The sequence below is a fragment of the Eubalaena glacialis genome, chromosome 11 (assembly GCF_028564815.1).
Source record: "Eubalaena glacialis isolate mEubGla1 chromosome 11, mEubGla1.1.hap2.+ XY, whole genome shotgun sequence".
In the NCBI taxonomy this organism is placed as follows: Eukaryota; Metazoa; Chordata; class Mammalia; order Artiodactyla; family Balaenidae; genus Eubalaena; species Eubalaena glacialis.
In genome coordinates, this window is record NC_083726.1 from 114,772,473 (window position 1) to 114,798,603 (window position 26,131).

The 26,131-nt window shown below is 37.6% G+C and overlaps 1 protein-coding gene across 17 annotated transcripts in view; it reads left to right on the forward strand.

Moving 5' to 3' along the window:
* The first annotated feature begins 235 nt into the window (after positions 1–235).
* Positions 236–26,131, forward strand: part of WNK1 (WNK lysine deficient protein kinase 1) — a 132,651-nt gene continuing 106,755 nt past the window's right edge. For all 17 annotated transcript variants that reach the window (XM_061205984.1, XM_061205989.1, XM_061205991.1 and 14 more), the window contains exon 1: positions 236–1,099. In XM_061205984.1, the coding sequence (XP_061061967.1) occupies positions 329–1,099 (771 nt within the window). In that variant the 5' untranslated portion in view covers positions 236–328. The remainder of the gene's footprint in view (positions 1,100–26,131) is intronic.

A 26,131-nucleotide genomic window follows, 5' to 3' on the forward strand; every position in this document is an offset into this window, starting at 1 on the left:
GCCGCCTCCGTCTGGACTCTGTGCGGGCCGCCGCGCCGCCCCCATGACCGCGCGCCCCCGCCGCTCTAGCCCGCCCGGCAGCCGCTTGCCGCACGATGGCTGCGGCCCGTGAGGCGCCAGCCCCCGTGCCTCCGCCCCGCCGCCGCCGCCCCCGACCAGCGCGCCTCGAGAGCCGCAGCGGCCGCCGCAACCGGGCCCGCGGCCCCGCCTCCCGCTCGGGCCGCCGAGTCAGTGCCGAGTGAGGGGCCGTCGGCCCGCAGCCTCGCCGCCCCGGGCCGGCCCCCTTCTTCCGCGAATTCGAGCTGCCCGCCTCGCTCCCGCTCCCACCATGTCTGGCGGCGCCGCCGACCAGCAGAGCAGCGCGCCGGGCTCCCTGTTCCTCTCGCCGCCGGCGCCTCCCCCAAAGAATGGCTCCAGTTCGGACTCCTCAGTGGGAGAGAAACTGGGTGCCGCGGCGGCCGACGCCGGAGCCGGCAGGACGGAGGAGTACCGGCGTCGCCGCCACACCATGGACAAGGACAGCCGGGGTGCGGCCGCGACCACCACCACGGAGCACCGCTTCTTCCGCCGCAGCGTCATCTGCGACTCCAACGCCACGGCGCTGGAGCTGCCCGGCCTCCCCCTCCCGCTGCCCCAGACGAGCGCGGCCGCTGTGGTCCCGCAGCGGAGCCCCCCAGAGCCCCAGCGCGAGGAGACCCTGACCCCCACTGCCGCCCATGTGGCCCAGCAGCCGCCCGCCGCCGCCGCCGCCGCCGCCTCCCCCGCCCCCGGGGAGCCGGTCGCCGCGGGCCCAGCCGCTGCCTCGGCCCCGGGCAGCGCCGGCAGAGACCGCCAGGTTGCCCAGCCCGGCCACGCGGGGAGCAAAGAGGAGCCCCCGTCATCGAGAAGCGGCAGCGGCGGCGGCAGCGCCAAGGAACCCCAGGAGGAACGGAGCCAGCAGCAGGATGACATCGAAGAGCTGGAGACCAAGGCCGTGGGAATGTCCAATGATGGCCGCTTTCTCAAGTTTGACATCGAGATCGGCAGAGGCTCCTTTAAGACGGTCTACAAAGGTCTGGACACCGAAACCACCGTGGAGGTCGCCTGGTGTGAACTGCAGGTATGCCCCACCTACTTCTTTATTTCTCGGTGGTTTGGATTCCCGATTTGGCTCGGTTCGGCCAGTTTGCCGAGTTCGCCCTTTGCATGTCTTTCTCTGATTGTTTGCTCCGAAATGAGGGGAGGCCACCTTTTGGAAGAGAAACCAGAATTTGGGGCATGCACCTAGGTGTTTGGATAGGATAGGAGTTAGTATTGGTAGCCAAAGAGATTTGTTCCTAGGGAGGAGTGATGAAAGTCATCCTGATACAAACGCATCGCCTATTCGTCATTGTTTTACTCGTCTGGCAGGAAACGGAATCAGTGGGGAAGTTTTTGGGTTAGGAAAGTACAGTCTTCTTGCACTTGTGCTCCTCAGGGGGTCTGCAGTGATGAGCTGCCTGTGTGTTAGGTGCGTGTTTCCGTTCCTGAGATCAGGCTGTCCTTTTAAATTAAGAACGACCTGTTCCTGACTGGCTTTCCTTTGGATGTATCTTAGTTGGTGATCACACAGGCATCTAATAAACTATAAGAAAGGCTTCCTTCTCTGGATAATTTGGGACTAGAAAGTTATAGTAAGTGTTTGATACTGTTTCACCTAATGATGCATAAAACTTATGATACCTAGCAGTGATCTGGCGTTGTTAATTAAAACTAGTATGTCTTCAGCCCATTCACTATACTGTGGGTAGTACAGGAGCTTATGTAAAATTGTATATGTGCTTTGAGAGTCGTCATGTCATTATCGTTGTTTTAATTTTGTTGTAAAAAGTTTTTAAGCCAAACTTTCCCAGGAGTACAGAGGAGTCACAAAGCTTCCTTTTTCACCTCTCTGGGAGATTTTCATGGTGTAAATGAAATGATTTTCATGGTGTGTCATCCTGGTTGACAAGGATATTCTAGGTTTAAATAGCTGGGTTTGGGCTACTTGTTGCTTGACCTGTAGCAGCTTGATTGAATGTTGTCCTCACCGGGAAGTGAACATACATAGGTTATTGGAAGAAGCAGAGTTGAACTGAATGAAAAAGCCACTTACATTATACATGAAAAATGCCAGTATCCATATTCTTCTTGCCAAGAAAATGGACCAAGCTGAATTAGGATATGAAAGTACCTGAATGATCTAGGAATTTATCTATTATCCATGAACTAATATGTTAACACTTAACCGTTTGAATGTCACCTTCCAAATGACCAAGGCTATATCAAGTGTGAAGGGAAATTAACATGTGGAAGGAAGTAAACTTCAAAACTGACAGGTTTTTTAGGAATGTAATTTCTTAAGTTTTATAGTTAGTGATATAGAACTTCTAAGGCACTGTGAAATAAAACCTACTCAATTTTATAGTGTTTTAGAGTTGGGAAGGTAGCAGGCCTTTTTTTAAAAAAAATTGTGAAACTATAACTTTATTCTGGTTGGTCAGTCATACTCAGAAACTTAGGTCTGATTTCTTTTGGTTTACAGGCAGACACCTGTTTCTTTTTTGTACTTCGGGTGCTTTTTGCTACTGGTCCTGGATTTTATTCTTCTGTAGTTTCATATTTGAATAGGTGCTTTTTTAACAGTTTTTTTTTTTTTTCCCCTTAATTAGTTACCTTACTCTCTTAAGACTAGACCCAAGTAAATGTTGAGCACTTTATGGATGTAATGTGTGTGTTTTCCTTTTTTGTCACTTGGAATTTTCTGATAGTTTATTATCCTGAAACTAATGATACAGTGGGGAAAAAACCCTCAATTTGTCTAATGTCAGAATAAGAATTTTGTCTAAGCTTCTCAGTTTTTTCTAGAACTGTTGACTTTTTTGATTTTTGTTCTCTACCTAGGCATGGTCATGGTTAAACAAAAGAATATCTGCTATCTTTACATATATTACAATAATATTGCCATATTATTTTTACGTTAGTTCAGGGTTTGGCTGGAGAACCAAATGAATCCTAGTTCATTGAGTGGTGCCCTGGTTTGGAACCTTCCATACATGTCATTTGACCGTACTTCTACAGTTTTTCTTTTTGGTTTTTAAAATGTGATTATCTTAGCTCCAGGATCCTTTATAGCAGTAGTTGGACAGTGTTTATGATTTTTTGGCCAGAACTTTTGCCTAATAACCTATTCAGTAGGTTAGTGTTTGGGTTTTTGTGTTTGGATATAAACTGAAGGACAAGCCAAGGGATTACTAAATCACTGGGAAAAAAGGAAAGCTTTTTTCACTAAATGTGTATTTATTAATATGCATATATTTCTGTAGGAGGACTGGAGAAATATTGTGTTCAGTTGTTGAGTTAAAAATCTTGTATATTAAAACTGGAAGAAATCTTAGGTTATTCTTCCCAGCTGCTTATTTGATAAATAAAGAACCTGAAGTCATGCAGCAGGTAAATGACTTGCTTGGGTTGATAAAGAACGGAAATTAGACTGGTTAGGATCTAATAATTTGAGAAATGTTAAAGCATTTGTAGTGCAGTAGATGGTTAATTAGTAAATCTCAAATGAAGCAGTTCTGTTTTGGCGTGGAAGTTACTGTCAGATTTTTGGAGAAATCCTATCCTGTAACCATGGGAAATTCCAGACTTCTGATTTGGGTGTTGATTTTATCACTTCAAATGGAGAAATAAATAGGCTTTTTGGGGTGGAGAATGGGTGAGTGTGGTATATAAGTCAAATTTGTTTACATCAAGCTTATTTTTAGAGTCACAATATGCATAGTTACTTAGTAAAACAAATATTGACTCTTAATAAATAATATATAGGTAATACTTTGATACCACAGGATTTTAAGAGACAACAGATCTTTTAAGATGAAAATTTCTTTACCTGGTTTTATTAGGTAGGCTGTGCTTTAATTTTACTTCTCTGTTGGCTTGGTCAGAAAATGTTATTGCTGGACTTTGCAGAATTTACATTGCTTTTTTAGGGAGGGTTCTTTTTTGTTTTTTGTTTTAAAGAAACATAGCATAGTTTGCTTGAAGAAAACATGGAGATTCAAGAATGGTTGTTTTACTCTAAGCACTTTTCTCCCCATGCTACTTCTAAATACTGAGTTCACTTGATAATATTGACGAGATTGTTTCCAGACCTACCTGAAAGGAGAGGTCAAATCATAAATTTTGATTAAGCTCCAAAATACTTACTGTCTACTTTTCTCTGGCTTTTTGCAAGTTAAGGCTCATGTCTCATCATGAGTATATGATATTAATGTTTTATGAAAAGTTTTATCAGTGCTGCAGAAATTGGATGTGGTTCTGTGGTTAAGAAACTATAACATTTTTTTGCTATAGTTCTTAAAATAATTCATTGAACTGTATCTTCCCATTTGAATATTGAGGATTTTTCTTACCTGTATTTTTAAAATTTGTGCCACATTTCTTGTTTTTAGGAACCTGCAGTAACTTTTAGTTTCAGGAACTAAATTTCAGGGAATAGTCTTTGGAGTTTTTCTTGTTTGTTTTTAAATTCTCCGAGTCACTGATTTGTTGGAGTATGGGCAGAATTCAGGTAACTCAAGGGTAGCTGCTATGCAAATTAAAGAATGATTGGTGACTTGTTCGAAGTAATCCTTTGTCCCTTCTAAACAGGACAGAATAGAATTAAGGACAGGATAATTTTGGGTAGGTAAGATTTAATTTAAAATATATGTAGATTTATTGCCTTAAGAAGTAACTTCATGGTACAGGAAAAAGAATTACATTTAGGTTGATTTTTTTTTTTTTTTTTAAATGATATAGTTAGTTCTTACTTAGTCTTAAGGACTTAAATGTTTTCCTTTTCTCTTATTTACCTTTAGTATCACAGTTGTTTCTAGCGTAAGAACTTGGAAAGAGAGATTTTTTTTTTGGTTTTTTTTTTTTAAGATTTTTTTTTTGATGACCATTTTTTAAATATAGAATGATTGATTTATGGCTGCGTTGGGTTTTCATTGCTACACACGGGCTTTCTCTGGTTGCAGTGATGGGGGCTGCTCTTTGTTGTGGTGCGGTGGCTTCTCTTGTTGCAGAGCACGGGCTCTAGGCACGTGGGCTTCAGTAGTTGTGGCTCACAGGCTCAGTAGTTGTGGTTCATGGGCTCTGGAGCACAGGCTCAGTAGTTGTGGCTCATGGGCTCTAGAGCGCAGGCTCAGCAGTTGTGGCACACGGTCTTAGCTGCTCTGTGGCATGTGGGATCTTCCCAGACCAGGGCTTGAACCCGTGTCCCCTGCATTGGCAGGCAGATTCTTAGCCACTGCGCCACCAGGGATGCCCAAGAGATTGTTTTTGTGTAAAACAAATTGGGAATCTTCTGTTGCCTGGTGACTCAGTACACTCTTTGACATTTGGATGCTAGTGCAAGATCCTGGTCATTTGGAAGTCATCCTAGTTAATCCCTGTGGAAACGTTCAACTAAAACGGGGCTCTCATTTTCAGAAATCATCTTAAACCTGTTATTTGTGTTTTCTGGTAACTTCTAAATTTTTTAGATAAAGCTGTAAAAACAGCAAGAGTGGTCATGTTCAAATTAAAATTTCTGAAAATGTTCATATACCAGGGAAAAATTCACTATAATTAGTTATCAGGTTTTGCTGTACCAGTTCTTTATATTTACTTATTTTTAGCATCTTGCATTTTGTTTGGTCCCGTGTTAAAAAAAAGTCAATCAAGTGTGCAGGAATAGGTGAGACTTAGCATGACCTGAATTTGGAGAAGGCACTATTTTTCTGCAGTGTAACACAGTGATTAAGAACTTAAAATGCCTGACTTTCAATTCAGATCCTGGCTCAGCTAATGATTGTGTAACCTTGGGTAGACTTCTGTGCTAGTTTTTCATCTGTCAAATGGAATGTAATAAGAGCACTTATTTTACAATTGTGATGATTAAATGAATTAGTATATATAAAAAACATTTAGGACAGAGCCTGGCACATAAATATTAACTGTGATGATGCAGCATCTTTTTTAGGCTATCTTTTTGAGGGTACTGATGAAAATTTTGATTTGTTTACATTTATGCTTGAAAAATGTAGCAGAACTCTTAATTTGGCTACCATACTTATCGGAGAAATGTTGGAGTTGAACATGGTGTCATCGGTGTTTTCAAATTCCTTAGCTTTAGCTGTCCTCTGCCTAACTTTCTAATTTCATGACCTGTCACCTTCCCAAATGGCAGCCTTTCTGAATTACTAGCTTCCCGAATTTACTAGGATCTTTCCTCTTGGGATCATTCTTATAGTTTTCTTCACATTGATTAAAAATCATTTACATTCTTTGTCTACTCTACTAGTCTTTGGGCTTTTTGAAGATACAAGTATCGATAGATGCTCAATATACTTTGATAAATATTACATTTTTTTCTGTTATGAAGTTAGAAATAGTTGTAGATCTCGGGGTTGTTTCATCCATATTCCTTGCCTTTCATTGGTCCACAGCAGATTCTCTAATCTTGTATTTGGAGATTGACTCTGGTATAATACAACACTGTATAACGGAAACCAACTCAAAGGCAGAAAACTTTGTTACCCAATTACCTGACCCTGAGTAAGGAACTTAATCTGTAACACTGAATTATTAGTAACATGTCTTACTGACTTCACAGGATTGCTGAGAAGCAACTGAAATACTATCTTCACAGGATTGCTGAGAAGCAACTGAAATACTATGTGAGGGTACTTTGAAAAATGTAAACGATGATGCTTTTAAAAAAATCCATTTTGAAGGCTCTAAGTTATCACTTGTTACAAATTAATTATTTTAAACTTCTTAAAGTTGGGTTTTAAGAGCTTTTCTGTCAGTTTAGGGATTTTATTAAATCTTAAGAAGAAGGGCAGTAGTTTTTCAAACTGAAGAGAAATTGCCAGAAGCTTTTCTTAAGAGTGTTTTTATTTGGAAGAGGATTATGCCTTTGACAGGTGGCAGGCTTAATTTTGTGTGTGGCTTTAAAAAGATTGGTTATTGATATGTTCCACAGAAGAGGAGAAACTTTAGTATTTGCTTGGTTTTGTGGTTGACTTAATTGATTGTATAATGTCCACCTTAATTTGTATTAATTTAGATTTTTCAGGAGGGTGTTCATTAAGAATTTAGTTTTTGATGTTGTGACTTGAGTCTTGGCATTGCAAGATTGACATGTTAAATGTGCTGTGCTACATTAATGTGCTTAATGATTTTTAAAAAAGAATCATCAGATAAGCTGTTTGTCATCACAAGCAAATACAGTTTTCCCTGGAATTTAAGAAATCTTAAGAAATTTAAGACTTTAAGAATAATTTAAGAAAATGTTTGGAAATCTACTTGGTATAGTCGTCATATTCGGGTTAAGTAAAATCACTGTTTCTGTAGATGCCTTTTGTGCAGGCAGGATTCAGTTTCTCAGTGACAGATGATCTGTGTTTTGGTCATTATGTACATGGTGAATGGTCTTGTGTTAATCAAACACTAATATATAAACCAAACAGAGGTGAGGTGAATTAGTGAATCATATCATTATTGATGTACACATTTTCTCTATTAGTCGATAGAAGTAAACAGGTTGTTTGGGATAATGATAGGATCATCTTCATGGCTAATAGTTTTGAGCTAAATAACATGATATTGCAGTCGCCCTCCATATCTGCAGGTTCCGCATCCACAGATTCAGCCAACTGTAGATAGAAAATATTCAGGAAAAAGAAATGCCAGGAAGTTCCAAAAAGCAAAAGTTGAATTTGCTGCACTTGTAGCAACTGTGTGCATAGCACTTACATCGTGTTTACAACTATTTATATTAGCATTCACATTGTGTTAGGTATTATAAATAATCTAGAGATGATTTAAAGTATACAGGAGGATGTGTATAAGTTATATGCAAATACAGCACTGTTTTATAGAAGAGACTTGAATGTCCGTGGATTTCGGTATCCATGGGGTGGGGGTTGGGGAGCATCCCTGGAACCAGTCCCTGGTGGACGACTGTATTCATCTCTTTGTGGATATCCTTTTTACTTGGACTGGTAGATCATTGTGGATTAAGGTAAGTTTGGGAAATACAACACATTATCTCTTTAACATGCTGAAGAGTTCCTAGACATTATCATATTTACATGGTCTTCCAACTGTCCTCACACCCTTCCCACACAAATGCTCAGCTGTAGGTGGTGGAGAGAATTTTAAGCAGAGAAGTTACTTGGCAGATTTGCATAGTAGTAATTGTGGAGGATGGATTTAAGGAGTACGAGGGATATGTAGAGTTTAGTTTTATGTATGGGTATGAGATTTCTAGGGCCTGAACTAGGACAGTAATAGAGGACTGGAATCTTTAAATATTTAGTAGATAAAATATGCAGAGTTTAGTGATTAAGTGGAGTTTGGAGGAAAAATGAAGCATGGGTAAGAGGGTGGGTGGGGATAGATGATGGTTCTGTCAACTGAGGGAGGGAATAAGAAAGAATAGGAGTTTTGTTTTTTTGAGAGGGGAAGGGGTATGAAGATGTATTCAGTTTGACATGTTGACTTTGAGATACTTGTGAAACCTCCAGGAAGTTCAGCCAGACTGTTGGATACATTCATGAAGCTCAAAGAATGGGTCTGAGGTAGAAACAGAGGCTGTTTATATTAGTCATAGCTGAAATAATGGAAGTAAATGGAATCATCTAAGGAGAGGATATATATGAAGAGAAAAGTAGAGGAAGAGACAGGGGAGAATAATGGGCCTAGGGCAAAATAGGAATAATTGATGGGTGGGCAAAGGAAAAAGGAGCCCAGGGGTTAGGCTAAGTAGAACATTAGGAGAATGGTAATATCAAGGGAATAAAATTCCAGGAAGGAATATAGCAGAGAAGTCCAAATTGCATAGTAGTAGTTGTGGATAATGGATGTTAGAAGGCATAGAAAAAAAGTGTAGAGATTAGGCAGTTGAAGTTGTTTATTGCATTTGGCTATTAAGTCATTAACCAACAACATTCAAGATTACCTACACGAGAGGGGAGGTTGCATAAGGGAGGAGCACATAAGTAGATGTATAAGTCTATGCTAATATCCTAGATTTCTGGGCTGGTCACTGTCCAATAAAGTTCTCTATCTATAAAGCCTTAGGTGGCTATTTAAATTTAAATTAATTAAAATGAAATAAAAAATTTAAACTTAATCCTTCAGTTGTACTGGTCACATTTCAAGTGGTCAGAAGCCATGTGTGGCTACCATACTGGATGGCGCATATAGAACATTTCCATCATGGCAGAAGGTTCTGTTGGAATGTGCTGTATCTAGATCGTGTGTTAAGTTGTGCTTTAAGAAAGAAATAGCTTTATTGAGATATAATTCACACCACAAAGAACATATAGTGTGGTGCTTTTATAACTGAAGTGTTAAATATTTTTAAAAAATGTATCCTCTCTCTATTAATAAAATAGTACTTCCTTTTTTGGAAAAGATATACAAAGGATGTTATCACAAACTCACATATACATGCAGAATTAACAAAAATTAACATTATGTCACATTTGCTCCAGATATTTGGTGATCTTAACAGTTTCAGAAGAGTGGAAACTTTGCAGTGGGTTTAAAGAGTGGCGGAGGGAGGTTAAGAAGTAGAGACAAAAATAGTAGGCCATTTCTTTAGACAAGTTTGAACAAATACGGGGCAAGAAAGATTGGGTAAGTGGAAGGCGTGATCAAGGATGACATGGATAGATGATCAAGGAAAGGTTTAAAAAGTTGAAGCATTGAAATATAATATTTTGTCTGCTTTCTCTGCCTCAGTATCTATCGTAAGAGTCTATTCTAAGCCAGTTACTGTTTTAGTTTTGGTTATTCTTTATGAATGGTTAAATTCAATCTAAAGAGTTTTCATACTTCATATGCCATTTATCAGCTAGTTTCCAGAATACTCAGTCATTGGGAGTGATGTGCGTGCTGATTCTTAAACAGTTTGTTTCTCTCCTGGCATTAATGCTACCTTTGCGTATTAGTCCAGTGATACATACTTTATTAGTGGAGCATCTAAAATGACCATCTTTGTGTGTCACTTGAGGAAACAGATCTCAAATGAAACTCCATTACGAGAAAGATTCTTAATTATTATACTGTTTCTAGGATGTGGTCAAAATGGACTTTTTTACGACAAAAAGCCTAAATAACTGCATATACTTTCTTCAGCCCTTGTCTTTTTAAAAAAAATTTGTTTATTTGTTTATTTATTATTTTTGGCTGCGTTGGGTCTTCGTTGCTATGCGCAGGCTTTGTCTAGTTGAGGCGAGCGGGGACTACTCTTCGTTGCGGTGTGCGGACTTCTCATTGCAGTGCCTTCTCTTGTTGGGGAGCACAGTCTCTAGGCGCGCGGGCTTCAGTAGTTGTGGCTCGCAGGCTTCAGTAGTTGTGGCTCGCGGGCTCTAGAGCTCAGGCTCAGTAGTTGTGGTGCACAGGCTTAGTTGCTCCACGGCATGTGGGATCTTCCTGGACCAGGGCTTGAACCCATGTCCCCTGCAATGGCAGGCGGATTCTTAACCACTGGGCCACCAGGGAAGCCCTAGCCCTTGTCTTTTTGAAGAGTGTTCCTTGCTAATTAATCTGAAAAGTATTAATAATTACCAATACCTACCTAATAGGACTTTTTTTTCTTGTGACAGGCACAGTGCTATGACCATATCATATTTTTTGTTATTCTCACAACAACAGTACAAGGCAGATATGTTCTTACTTTTATATTTGAGGAAGCTAACTCAGGTTTAATAACTTGTTTAAGATCACATGGGCTGAGTCCTTGTTTTTTCCACTGCAAAATACTTCAGTTAAACCAGGAAGAAGTTTGAGTTCTAGTGGAATTCTAAGTCCTTTTGCTCTGTTTAGCAATTATAATTTGTCGTTGAGCAACATGTACCTTTTATACTTTGAGTTCATGAAATAACTCTCCACTTCAGTGGCCTTTTAGCCAGTGTACATATATAGATGCTGTAAGGAGGGAGATGGCGTGTTTGTTTTATTAACTTCTTGGCGTGTCCAAGGTTTTTTAGATGCTATTTACATTGGTTATGATATAGAACGTTCTGTTTATTTATTTTATGTATTTATTTATTTGGCCGCTCAACGTGCAGGATCCTAGTTCCCCGACCAGGGATGGAACCCGCACCCCCTGCAGTGGAAGCGTGAAGTCTTAACCACCGGACCACCAGGGAGGTCCCTAGAACGTTCTGTTTAGACTTAAATCTTTAAGGAGAAGGAATATTATTTCTAGTGTTCTATGTGTATCAAATTTCTACCTAATAGAGACAAATTGAAATGTTATAGTGTTAGTAGTACGGATTTTGGTCAGTGGTCTTTAGATGACTTCTGTGTATACAGATTGCTCATTTTCAAGTTTTACATTGTTAGTAATAATTAATTAGACTTATAAATTCCTAAAATTGTATCAAGGCTACCTTTTACTCACCAGGAAAGCAGACTTAAGGATATTGGATCTACAATGAATAGATCAACATGTTAATTGCTATTATATAATTTCCATAGGACTTAGTTTTATTTACTTTGGAGATTGAGGTTATAGTTTGTAGCTTTAGTTCTTGATACTGACAGTATGAATTGACTTTTTTCCCGATTTTTTTTTTTAATCTTACCTCTTTTTTTTCCGTCTCTTCACTGTTTACTTTGACATTTTATATATATTATTGAGAAGTATTTGGCTCTCTTGTTTCTATGAACTCCAAATAGAAATCTTGTATAACTTACATAATTATGTTTTGAAATCCTCTGGAACGTTTAATTTATTCAGCATTGTTATGGAAATAAGATGTTACCTCATCTCCAGTAAGATTTCCAGGTAAGTGAAGTTTTCTTCTCCAAGTAGCAAGACTTTGTATTAAGTTTGGTAATACTCTTAAAGTGCATTAGTGGTATTTGCTTATATACCTACCCACCAGCACAGAATAATAAGCATATCATCCCATAGGCCTGGATTCCTGGATATTGTTTAGGCTAAAATGGTTCTTTGAAGTCAGACAATCCTACACCATTACACCAGGGGTAACCATACTTGGGGCACACAAGATGTCACCTCAAAATATGACAGATTTACAGAATATTACTGTTGTGGTTAGAGTAGCTGGGCCTCTAAGGGTTTTCAGCTTCAGCTACACACTGTGCAAATCGCCCCTCCCTCTTTCATCCCCAGGCATAGGGTTAGATTTTCATTCTCCTTTATTTCACGGTAAGTTGCGTCATTGTGTATGTATAACATGGGGGAAACTTTACTGCCAGTGGACCTCATTCAGGGCCATTTAAGTCAGTCGGATAATTTCTAATAACAGTAAACTTAAAAGGGAACGCCTTGGAGTCTTAGTTGCTTACCAGAACACTTTCTGGCCTTTTTTTGCATACTTTCTACACACTTTATCTTATTTCAGGACTATTTAATATTATTCATAGGGATAGCTTTTATCAAGTCAGAATAGAGTCTGCTGTGTACCCTTTCTCTTGGTCCAGAGAATTTGCTTCAGCTACAAACTGAGAAGGTCCACTCGAGTGGTTCTTCCAGAAAAAAGATGACGACTCCAAGGTACATTGCTCTTTTTTGCCTGGACAAAAAAAAAAAAAAAACCACCAGCAATTTTTAAATATTAGACTCTCAATTTAGATATTGGTTCTGCCTAACCAAGCACTCTACTACATAGAGGTGCTAGTTTAGATTTTACTTTTCATGAACAAACTGTCTGTGTTGCATTTGTACCAGTAGTTTCTTATGTCTCTACAGATTTTTTTTTCTTGAACATAAGTGGAGAGGGGAGGGTTAGTGATATTTTGCTGGTGAGCATCTTATGGCTAAAGCATAGCTTTGATTTCTGTGCTGAGAATCTTGACTGTTTTCCATTCCTCTTATAAGGACAGAAGTGAAACTGCCATACTTCCCATAAATACCACCCTTACAGGCTTTCATAGATCTTACTGAGTATTCACTTGGTTTGAATACCTTATTAGTTTAATATTTTAAACATCTATCATCCTTACCCTCTACAGTGACTAAAGATGACTTCTTTAACAACCAGTACTTAACTAAATGTTACACAATATAATTTTTTCCCTCTTCACATGATGGACAGATATAGTAATACTTTTTAAAAAACTTTTTACTGTGAAATACTTTCAAACATAGCAGTTGTCCCACATCTGGCCAGAAGCTGCTTCCTGTGTCCTTTTAATTAACATGATCTTAATCATTTTTTGATAATAATCTTACTTTTTGTACAAGATATTCCAGGTTCTTCTTCCTCTTTCTGCATCCCAGCAGTGGACCAGCCATTTCTCCAAGGAGGCTGGTTCCTTTTATGGTAGAACAGAATTCAGAAAATGAGATCTGGGGGTCAAGTGTGCACAAGGCCCCTGGGGCATCGCTGTTTCCAGACTCTTCTAGTGAAGAGTTAGGAAATATTTATGTGTATGCATGTGTTTTTGCCTCTTTGTGTGTGTATACATCTGTATCTATTGAAAACCATGAGTTCACGTTGATATCTCTAATGCTCATTCAACACAGAGTTCATTCTAGCTTTCCCCCTTTTCCATATATGTACACCCCACTTCTCTGAGAGTGACAGACTTGCTTCTCATTATCCTAAATGTATGTATGAATTGGCATAATCTAGAAATAATTTATGTGATTTTTACCCCTGATTCCTGACAGAGCTCCTAAATGCCTTGGAAGTTCCAGAGGGATGGGAGTATCTTTTGCTCTAATGAGGTGACTCTTGACTGGCTGGCCCTTAGATGGCTTCAGGGTAGGGGCTGGTCACCAGAAAGACCCTGCCATGATTAGAGGGTTGTAGCTTTCAGCATTATTCCCACCTCCACCTCTGTGGGAGGAGGGGAAGAGGAGCTGGAGATTGAGCTACTCACTGATGGCCAGTGATTTACTCAACCAAGCATATGTAGTAAAACCTCCATAAAAACCCCTAATCAACAGGGGTTAGAGAGCTTCTGGGTTCATGAGCACTTCAAGGTGCTAGGAGGGGGTACACCAGAGAGGGAGGGCATGGAAGCTCTGTGGCCCTCCTCCTCCTATACCTTGCCCTATGCATCTCTTCCATTTGGCTGTTCCTGAGTTCTTTGAGCCACTCTGGCAAGTTGTCACACCTGAGGAGGGGGTCATGGAAACCCCGGATTTATTGTTCGTTGGTCAGAAGTATAGGTGGCAACCTGGGACTTGCAAGCATCTGAAGTGGAGACACTGTTGTAGGACTGAGCCCTTAATCTGCGGAGTCCATGCTTACTCCAGGTGGTTAGTGTCAGAAATGAATTGAATCCGTAGGACACCCAGTTGGGGACCAGAGAGCTGAAAAATTTGTTGGTGGCATGAAAAACACCATGCCATTGGTGTCAGGGTGTTGAGAGTACAAACAGTTCAGAGTAGCCATTCTCTTAGCTCCTCTGGACTGGTGTCCCTCAGGCACCCTTCTCACTGCAGTGGGGCTACCATCCCTTCTCCCTCTCACATCTTCTCTGGCGGCAGTAATCTTTTTTTTTTTATTTAATTTTTTAATTTAATTTTATTTATTTTTTATACAGCAGGTTCTTATTAGTCATCTATTTTATACATATTAGTGTATACACATGAATTCCAATCTCCCAGTTCATCCCACCACCACCCCCACCACTTTCCCCCCTTGGTGTCCATACATTTGTTCTCTATATCTTGGCAGCAGTACTCTTTTAAAATTAATTTATTTTCTGTCCTTTTACATTCTGTCTGTTGCTGCTTTTGGGGATATGATGCAGCTTTTTTCTTTTTAAGCCTTACAGGAAAACAGGTGACATGAACTGCCATGAATTTGCTATAAATACAGATAACTTCTATGAATCTTAGTATCAAAATTATTCATAATTAGTGTTTTCTAAGTTTTTTCTGATGAAAATTTAGCATCCAGATTAAGACACACTGTGTATAAAAAAGACACATTGGACTTTGAAGACTTAGTATTTTTTTTAAAGTAAAAATATTCCAATTAAAAAATTGATTACATGTTAAAATGATAATGTTTGGATGTATTGGGTAAATATATTATTATTTTCATCTGTTTCTTTTTACTTTTTTTAATGTGGCTGCCTGAAAATTTAAAATTGCATGTGTGGTTCACATTATGTTTCTGTTGGCCACCACTGACCTAGACTATTCTGTTAAAATAAAATGTTGTAAGAGAGCTGATGCTGCAGTAAATTAAGTTTACTACTTCCTTTTAAAAGATATCTTAGCACCTTCCTTTTTGTGGTTTCTTTCATTAGTACCCTTTGCAAACCATAATTCTTTTGCTGTTGCTGAACATAGAAATTTGGTGTTTTTTCTTTTTTTTTTTTAATATTTATTTATTTATTTAGGCTGCCCTGGGTCTTAGTTGCGACATGTATGGGGAATCTAGTTCCCTGACCAGGGATTGGACCCGAGCCCCCTGCATTGGGAGCGCGGAGTCTTACCCACTGGACCACCAGGGAAGTACTGAAATTTGGGTTTTTAAAGTCTTTTCTTTTTGGTTTGTGGTGCTTTAAATACCTGATTATTATGAAAATTGGCATCCAGTTCTTTAAAATTTTATCTTTTGTTGTTTTCCAGCATGTCTGTATCAGAAATATTTCTTATGGTCTTATTCTTTGGGTACTTTAGTTGTTGCCAAGAGAATGTTAGAAGTCAGTTTTTTTGGCAAATATTTTGAAATACTTGTAAACACTTTTGTCTATTTCAAATAAACTGCTAATGCATGTTTGGATATATATTGAACGTGTAAACTTGCTGCTTTATTTATATTCTTTGATCATTACTGGCCACTGTGGCTCCTTAACCTGGTTGACCAATTTAGTGCCCATATTCCTGTTTTCATGATGTCGAGAAATAGTTTTCATTGATTTTTGGTGTCTTTTGCTCCTAGAAAGAGACATTATTTATAGTTCAACAACTTACTTGCGTTGTTTTTCCAAAATAGTTAATTTTTTGACTAGCTGTTCCTGTACAATAAATAAGGATGAAAAGATTACTGAAAATGTAGCTAACTGCTTTAATAAAGTTGTAAAATATTTGAGATGCCAAGACAATACTTTTCAAACTCTATATGGTAATTTAATAACCCCAGAAACCTATTTTCCTTTTGTATAAGGACCTTTTGATAGTCATTTTTTAGAGCTACATGTTAATTTGATTTTGACTCAATTATCTGAATTATAAGCTTCATTTATTTCTACCACAGTTTTTATAATCACACACAAAAAAAGATAAGAAAATTTTATAAAAGTAACACATTCTCATTATAAAACTTAGTAAATTATAGGGAAAAAGGAAATAAAAATTACCTGGAATGTATCTCTTCATCCAGAGATAAGCATTGTTACATAATTTCTGTGTGTTTTTCTTTTTATAGTTGTGATCATACTGTATGGTGGTACAGTTTGCCTGTTTTACTGCATAGCAAAAACATTTTCCCATTCAAAAATTTGAGGTTTTTACAGACTCCAACAACACATTAAAAGGATCATACACAATGATCGAGTGGGATTTATCCCAGGGATGCAAGGATTCTTCAATATACGCAAATCAATCAATGTGATATACCATATTAACAAATTGAAGAAGAAAAACCATATGATCATCTCAATAGATGCAGAAAAAGCTTTTGACAAAATTCAACACCCATTTATGATAAAAACTCTTCAGAAAGTGAGCATAGAGGGAACCTACCTCAACATAATAAAGGCCATATACAACAAACCCACAGCAAACATCATTCTCAATGGTGAAAAACTGAAAGCATTTCCTGTAAGATCAGGAACAAGACAAGGATGTCCACTCTCGCCACTATTATTCAACATAGTTTTGGAAGTCCTAGCCACAGCAGTCAGAGAATAAAAAGGAATAAAAGGAATACAAATTGGAAAAGAAGAAGTAAAACTGTCACTGTTTGCAAATGACATGGTACTATACATAGAGAATCCTAAAGATGCCACCAGAAAACTACTAGAGCTAATCAATGGATTTGGTAAAGTTGCAGTATACAAAATGAATGCACAGAAATCTCTTGCATTCCTATACACTAACAACGAAAGATCAGAAAGAGAAATTAAGGAAACAATCCCATTCACCATTGCAACACAAAGAATAAAATACCTAGGAATAAACCTACCTGAGGAGGTAAAAGATCTGTACTCAGAAAACTATAAGACACTGATGGAAGAAATCAATGATGACACAAACAGATGGAGAGATATACCATGTTCTTGAATTAGAAGAATCAATATTGTAAAGATGACTATACTACCCAAAGCAATCTACAGAGTCAGTGCAGTCCCTGTCAAATTACCAGTGGCATTTTTTACAGAACTAGAACAAAAAATCTTAAAATTTGTGTGGAGATAAAAGACCCCAAATAGCCAAAGCAATCTTGAGGGAAAAAAACGGAGCTGGAGGAATCAGACTCCCTGACTTCAGACTATACTACAAAGCAACAGTAATCAAGACAATATGGTACTGGCACAAAAACAGAAATATAGATCAATGGAACAGGATAGAAAGCCCAGAGATAAACCCACACACCTATGGTCAACTAATCTGTGACAGAAGAGGCAAGGATATACAATGGAGAAAAGACAGTCTCTTCAATAAGTGGTGCTGGGAAAACTGGACAGCTACATGTAAAAGAATGAAATTAGAACACTCCCTAGCACCATATACAAAAATAAACTCAAAATGGATTAGAGGCCTAAATGTAAGACCAGACACTATAAAACTCTTAGAGGAAAACATAGGAAGAGCACTCTTTGACATAAATCACAGCAAGATCCTTTTTGACCCACCTCCTAGAGTAAGGGAAAGAAAAACAAAAATAAACAAATAGGACCTAATGAAACTTAAAAGCTTTTGCAAAGCAAAGGAGACTACAAACAAGATGAAAAGACAGCCCTCAGAATGAGAGAAAATATTTGCAAACGAATCAACAAAGGAACAATCTCCAAAATATATAAACAGCTCATGCAGCTCAATATTAAAAAAACAAACAACACACTCAAAAAATGGGCAGAAGACCTAAATAGACATTTCTCTAAAGAAGACATACAGATGGCCAAGAAGCACATGAAAAGCTGCTCAACATCGCTAATTATTAGAGAAATGCAAATCAAAACTACAGTGAGGTGTCACCTCGCACCAGTTAGAATGAGCATCGTCAGAAAATCTACAAACAACAAATGCTGGAGAGGGTGTGGAGAAAAGGGAACCCTCTTGCACTGTTGGTGGGAATGTAAATTGATACAGCCACTATGGAGAACAGTATGGAGGTTCCTTAAAAAACTAAAAATAGAATTACCTTATGACCCAGCAATCCCACTACTGGGCATATACCCAGGGTAAACCATAGTTCAAAAAGACACATGTACCCCAATGTTCATTGAAGCACTATTTACAGTAGCCAGGTCATGGAAGCAACCTAAATGCCCATCGACAGACAAATGGATAAAGAAGATGTGGTACATATATACAATGGAATATTACTCAGCCGTAAAAGGGAACGAAATTGGGTCATTTGTAGAGACGTGGATGGATCTAGAGACTGTCATAACAGAGTGAAGTAAGTCAGAAAGAGAAAAACAAATATTGTATATTAACGCATATATGTGGAATCTAGAAAAATGGTACAGACGAACCGGTTTGCAGGGCAGAAATAGAGACACAGATGTAGAGAACAAACATATGGACACCAAGGGGGGAAAGTGGTGGGGGGGTTTGAGGGTGGATGAATTGGGAGATTGGGATTGACATATATACACTAATATGTATAAAATAGATAACTAATAAGAACCTGCTGTATAAAAAATAAAATTAAAAAAATAAATTTAAAAAAATTTTGAGGTTTTTAGATCAAAACCAACAAATACTGTTTATAGTCATAATTGGTGTGTGTGTGTTAATATAGCTGTGATTATGCTATTAAGGTGGCATAATTTGCTTGACTTACCTCATAGAAAAAGGTATTTCTCATGTTAAAAATTTGAAATTTTAGATAAAGTACTATTTAGATAAAAATAATAAGTATTTGTGCACTGTTATCATAATTGGTTTTGGCTTTTTACCACTGCACATGCAGTTATGACATCAGTTTCAGAACTAACATTTTGCTCTTAAGTTAGTATGTACAACACTTGAATTCCTACTTGAGTATGTATTATTTCTTTTTAATTCTCAGAGAAAATCAGTTAGAATGTTTGGCTCTCAAATGCCAACATTTACTTTCAGCTAAATCTTGGAAACTGATCATTAATGCATTTGATTATTCTGAACAGAAGTTTAAAAGTCATGGTTGGTATATTGCAAAGTTTTTTCACTTCCAGCCTTTGTTGAGAGGTTAGCAGAGAGTTCAGTCACTGCCTCTTATGATTTTGGGCATGGTCAGAATATTTTAAATCAGTAGTTTGCTTCTAGAACAGTTACTGTGGTTGAAAGGTTTACAAAAGTTGAGTATTAGGGGCTTTAATTATGGTACATTAAAAGTTCTTTGAGGAAGTTTAGTTTTGTATATTGATTAACCTACAAGGGGGGAAAAGCCTTAGTGTGCTTTTTCTACTTCCTAGCCACTCCAGATAACTTAAATCTGCTTCCTTTATTTAAATTTCCAGCTAAGTGTACTCTAGAGCTGCTATAGAACTCTACAGAGATGTTTTGAAAATATAGGAAATTCTTAATGCATTTAAAGTGGACTGCTTCCTAATTGTTTTTTTCCATTATAGAAGGTATGTATACGCAGAGACATCTTAGAGGACAGGGAAAAATAGAAACCAAAACAACCCCTCTAAATTTCCATCACTAAAAGACAATGCTGATGTATCATTTTGGAATATTTTCCTTTTGTTGCTCCCTACCCCTCAAGGTGGGTTTTATACTTGTTCAGCAAGTATTTATTGAACTCCTATGTGCCAGGTACTTAGTTGGCAAATAGAGGAAAAACCCTGCCCTCATGGAACTCATGTTCTACTGGGATCATAGGTATGTGTGTATGTGATCATATATATTTAGATTTTAAAAAAGGTGTTGTTTGTGCACTGTTACAATTGTTTTTGATACGTAGTACTACTGCACATGCAGTTGTGACATCAGTTTCAGAACTGGCATTTTGATCTTAAGTTAGTATGTACAACACTTGAATTCCTATTTGAGTATGTATTATTTCTTTTAAATTCTCAGTAAGACAAAATCAATTAGAATGTTTGGCCCACTAATTTTATACTATGATAATTTTGTAATTCATTGTAACATAAGAATTAGTATAAATATTTTTAACAGCTGTATGATAGTTCCTTATGTGGACACAGCATAGTTTACCCCCAGGGTTATTATATTTTTGATTATAAATACAGTAGGCATGAGTCTTATTCTATAGGTTGTACCTATGAAATATCATATTCCCATTTTACTAAAATTAATCTGTGTTGTGTCCTCACCTAATTTAGTCGGTTGTTATTCTGCTGTACACCTCCTCCTTCCCCCAATCCTTGGATAGCTTCATATAGTCCAGAACCTTATTAGGAAAGGCCTTTCTAGTCTTCTGCCTACACTGCTTGTCATTGACATGCTTGTTTATGTTAAGCCTGGAAGGTTCTTTTGAAGGCCAAGTTAGAGAGACTATTGGGTAATAGGATCTTCTCTAGAACTTTCCAAAACAAAGTTCTTACCGTCATTGTCTCTCCATTACCTGCTCACCTCCCTGTGGGGCTGAGGGTATTGATCTTGGTCTGGGTGAATCCTCTAATCCCCTTCTTTCCCTCCAGTTTCCTCCTCCTCAAACTCCTCCTCATTCCTTTCATCCCCACTCTCTCTGGTTACTCTCTTTGGGCCTGGGATTTCTCAAACAGAAGCCAGCTGAGGGGATTGTCTTCTAATTACTGGTCCTAAAATAACACAAAAGACCCTGAGGCTAAGGACTTCAAAGGTTTGGAATAGGGGAAAGGAATTTACCTATTGCCTTGAGAACAAAACACAAATTAATACCTCCGATTTCACTGTTGATAACCATTTTCTTAGTGTTAAATTCAGAAATGGAATTATTGTTTCTAAGAGTATGAACATTTAAGTACTTTCTACCTATTGTGAGATTGTTTTCCAGAATAGATACGGTGACCCAAGTGAGAGTTCTTATTTTCACTGCCCATTTATCAATATATTATCTAAAAACTTTCTCATTGCTTTATATTTTATGTCTTCAGGACTTGTCCCCATATGCTTGATAACAAATTGTATTCCCTCTTTTGTCTTTTGATATATTTTGCCTACTTTCAAGTGCTTTTCTCCCCTAATCAATTTTCATAAATTCTTCAAATCTAATTAGTATTACTAAAATTAATATTAATTAGATTTTTAGCAAATCTTTTCCAGTGCTGGGAATTAAGTGTCAGCGGTACAATATTCTTTTATTTTTTTTCTTCATAAGACTTATTTTTATAGAGCAGTTTTAGGTTTACAGCAAAACTTGAAAGGGAGATAAAGAGATTTCTCAACACACCCCTTTCCCCCACACATACATACCCTCCCCTATTATCAACATCACTCACCAGAATGCAGAATGGTACTTTTTTTTTTTTTTTAAACCAAGGACAAATCACATCATAATCACAGTTTTGGTGTTATATATTCTGTGGATCTGGATGAATATATAATTACATATTGTATTTATTATATCATACAGAGTATTTTCACTTCCTAAAAATCTTCTGTGCTCTGTCTATTCATCTCTTTCGCATCCTCACCTCTGGCAACCACTAATCTTTTTACTGTCTTCATAGTTTTCCATTTTCCAGAAAATCATGTAGTCGGAATCATGCAGTACACGCAGCCTTTTCAGGTTGGCTTTTTTCACTTAGTAATATGCATGTAAGATTCCTCTGTCTTTTCATGGCTTGATAGCTCATTTCTTTTTAGTGCTGAATAATATTCCATTGTTTGTATATACCAGTTTGTTTATCCATTCACCTCTAAAGGGCATCTCCGTTGCTTCCAAGTTTTGGCAATTATGAATAAACTGCTGTAAACATCTCTATGCAGGTTTTTATGTGGATCGAAGTTTTCATCTCCTTTGGGTAAATACCAAGTAGCATGATTGCTGGATTGTATGGTAAGAAATGTTTAGTTTTGTTATGAAACTGCCAAACTGTCTTCCAAAGTACCATTTTGCATTCCCACTAGTAATGAATGAGAGTTCCTGTTGCCCCACGTCCTGATCAGCATTTGTGTTGGTGATCCAGGTTTTGGCCATAGGTGTGTAGTGGTATCTCATTATTTTTTTAATTTGCATTTCCCTGATGACATACGTGGGTTTTTCATATGCTTATTTGCCAGTTGTTTATCTTCTTTGATGATGTGTCTGTTAAGTCTTTGGCCCATTTTTATATCAGATTGTTTGTTTTCTTATTGTTGAGTTTTTTAAGAGTTTGTATAACAGTTTATTCCTTGCTAATTTTTTTTTTTTGTAATCTCTGGCTTTTTTCTAATTCTTTCATATTGTCTTTGATTCTGTTTTCTTCATTACTTTTTCGTTATAGTGAGTCTTCCCTCTAAAGTTGATAAGTAAGATTCTAATTTCTTATTTTTCTGATCTTGGTGTTAAAAAATTGTTTTGTCATTGTGGACATATTTATGCTATAGTATTAAGATTCAAATTTTAACTCTATATACAGATACAGATTTTTAACAAATGTATAGCTTCTCGTCAGTGTTTAAAATTTTACTTTTGCAGTCACATTAGTCGTTATTCCCTCATTTCTGTTTTCCTTATTAGCATTTAGAGAGTAAATTAAGGCATTACTTAATGTGATGAGGTAAACGGCACATCAAGTAATACTATTTTTTGTGACACAGAATGATTTTTCATTCAGTTTGCTTTAAATTTCTGTCTTATTATGACAAGTTGTGTTTTCATTAGCAACTCCTTCTAGGGCCTAATGTGAAATCTGATAGAAAGTTTGAAGTGTATGTTTCTGTTTAAGGGACTTGGGAGAGGGGTGAGGATTTGGTACTGTTTATGGACCAGGCACTGTGTTTTACATACATTCTCATTTAATTCTTGTGACACAGAGATCAATCACCATTTTACAGGTGAAGAGGCTGAAATTAAATGATTTGCCCAGATCACAACTAGCAAATGGTAGAGGTGGGAGTTGAGCTCAAATCATTCTTGTTTCTTTCTATTTTTTGCCTTTTCATTCTTGTTTTATGGTTTTTGTTTGTTTGTTTGTTTTTGGCCGGGCTGCGCAGCATGTGGCATCTTAGTTCCCGGACCAGGGATCAACCCTGTGCCCCTTGCAGTGGAAGCGCAGAGTCTTAACCACTGGACCGCCAGGGAAGTCCCAAGTTCTTCTTTTAAAAGCCAGCATGCTTCTTTTCAAACTTTATAATTACCTAGTAGTGGACATTAAAATGAATAGTTTAGGTTGTCTGTGTGTGACCCAAAGACCAAATTGGTAATATTTCAGTTTTTAATCTGACATTTGATGTTATGTCTTAAGTACATGAAGTTAAAATTGAATCTCAATATGTTCTTCTTTGTATGGCATTTGTAACGGGGCTGGTGCTTTCGGAGAGAAGTTACTTGGTTTCCAAGGACTTCTAAGAGGCAGTAAAAGAAAATGGGATTTAGAAAAGAATATGAACTATTGAAAATTGGTCAGTAATCCTCTATTTGAGTCATAATTGTTGACTAGAATGTTTACAAAGACCTATTCACAGAAGTAGGTGCTCATCCAGAAGAAGTTTGGAAGATAAAGGACTGGACTTCATGACCATAGTCCCTTTTATTGCTACTGTGGAATTCTCAGTTCTCATTTTTTTTCAGTTGACACTACTGTTCTGTGATTTATTGAGAATTATGTGCATATGTTAAACCCATTCCATGATGTACATTGTTACTTTTAGTCACTGTTTTCATTGGATAAAATCAGTATCTGTGGTTTTCATTTGCTGTTTTTAAATAGCTAAGGAGTTAGATTCTGTGTGAAATCAAGATTTTGTCATAGAGTTAGATGCTTGTGTTACTTTGGGACAAATGTAGTCTGCTAGAATTTTGACATATAGAGCTAGATATGATCTACTGTGGAACTTTTACCCAGCTGCGTAATTTCTCAAGTATTGTGATACTATGGGAAGCATTCGAAGAGAGGGAAAGCAAAGCTTGCTGTAAGTGCGCTATTTCTTTATTTCTTTTTTTTTTTTTAATAGATCTTTATTGGAGAATAATTGCTTCACAATGTTGTGTTAGTTTCTGTTGTACACCAAAGTGAATCAGCCATATGCATACACATGTCCCCATATCCCCTCCCTCTGGAGCCTCCCTCCCATCCTCTCTATCCCATCCTTCTAGGTCATCGCAAAGGATGGAGCTGATCTCCCTGTGCTATGCTGCTGCTTCCCAGTAGCTCACTATTTTACATTCGGTAGTGTATATATGTCAATGCTACTCTCACTTCGCCCCAGCTTCCCCCTCCCACCCCGTGTCCTCACGTCCATTCTCTATGTCTGTGTCTTTATTTCTGCCCTGCAACTGGGTTCATCAGTACCATTTTTTTTTTTTTTTTTTTAGATTCCATGTATATGCGTTAGCATATGCTATTTGTTTTTCTCTTTCTGACTTACTTCACTCTGTATGACAGACTCTAGGTCCATCCACCTCACTACAATATCTCAGTTTCGTTTCTTTTTATGGCTGAGTAATATTCCATTGTATATATGTGACACATCTTCTTTATCCATTCATCTGTCGATGGACATTTAAGTTACTTCCATGTCCTGGCTATTGTAAATAGTGCTGCAGTGAACATTGTGGTACATGTCTCTTTTTGAATTATGGTTTTCTCAGGGTTTCTTTTGAAATGACAGATGGTATCAAACATTCAGTATCAAAGTTCACTGTAGTTGCTCAATGAAACAAATATTAATATTACATGGTAGCTATTTTAAACAACAATTTACCACAGGCTCGGGAAACTTTAGAATGATTGGCATCCAAAAATTTACAATATTTTTCATCTGTCTTTGTGTCCTGTTGAGATATGGCAGAATTGTACTGTTAAAGTTAAGCTTTGAGTGGTATTTAATTTTGAATTGTAGCCACAGGGAAATGTGACTGAAACATAATTCAGAACTTTTGGCGACGGATACCTTGTTAGTGGCTATAGATGGATTTCAAGCCTCACTTCTTATTTAGTGCCCAGCTAGAAATCTGTAAGTAGTAGTAGCTGGCTCCTGGTTTCTTAATGATTTCAATTATAATGTTTTCACCTAAGGGGAATTATCTTGCAAGCTAAGTGATTTCACATCTTTGCTTATAATTAAGGCTAAATTTTGTTTAAACTGTTTACTTAACCTGTGAGAAACCAGAAGAGAGCTGTTGTCTTATAGTATTTAATATTTAGATTTTTCATACCTGTGATTATGATTTGGTGCCTGAGTTTTTAAAAAATTTTATAAGGACATTAAAATTTGTGTAGAAATGATAATGGTAAGATATTTTAATGAAATATAAATATAATATAAACCTAGAAAAGTTGACATATTATGACTACTTGATTATCATACTAGGTGAGTAATTTGTTATTAAAAAGTGAGTTGTGGAAATTGCAAGGAAACACTCATGGTGCTAATGCTCACTGTGATTAGGGCTTAAGATTATGAATGACTTAATAATATAGGACAGGACATACCAGCTTTGCAAAGAGATTAACATAACCAAGCTATGGAAAAATGAAAGATTTTAAGAAAAAACCACTAGGAATATATATTTTAAACTGTAGAACAAAAATGTTAAATTCTTCTTAGTAATACTGGTAGTAGTCTAGTAATAGGTATGACTTCTCCCTGGTAACATGGTGAACCCCACCACAGGGCCAGGGTGGGGTTCTAAAAATATTATCAAAATCACATATTGCCAGGAAGCTCAATTTTAAGAAAATCTTGGAACTGAAGGAGGAATAAACATGGGAGGAGTAAGCAACTATGGGGAATGGTGTTGGAGGAATGGGAGTTTGCAGTTTTGCTTATTTTACTACTCTAAAATGGAAAATGGATTGTCTGAGTTTTTTTTTTTCCTTTACACATTCAGGAGGATAGCATTCT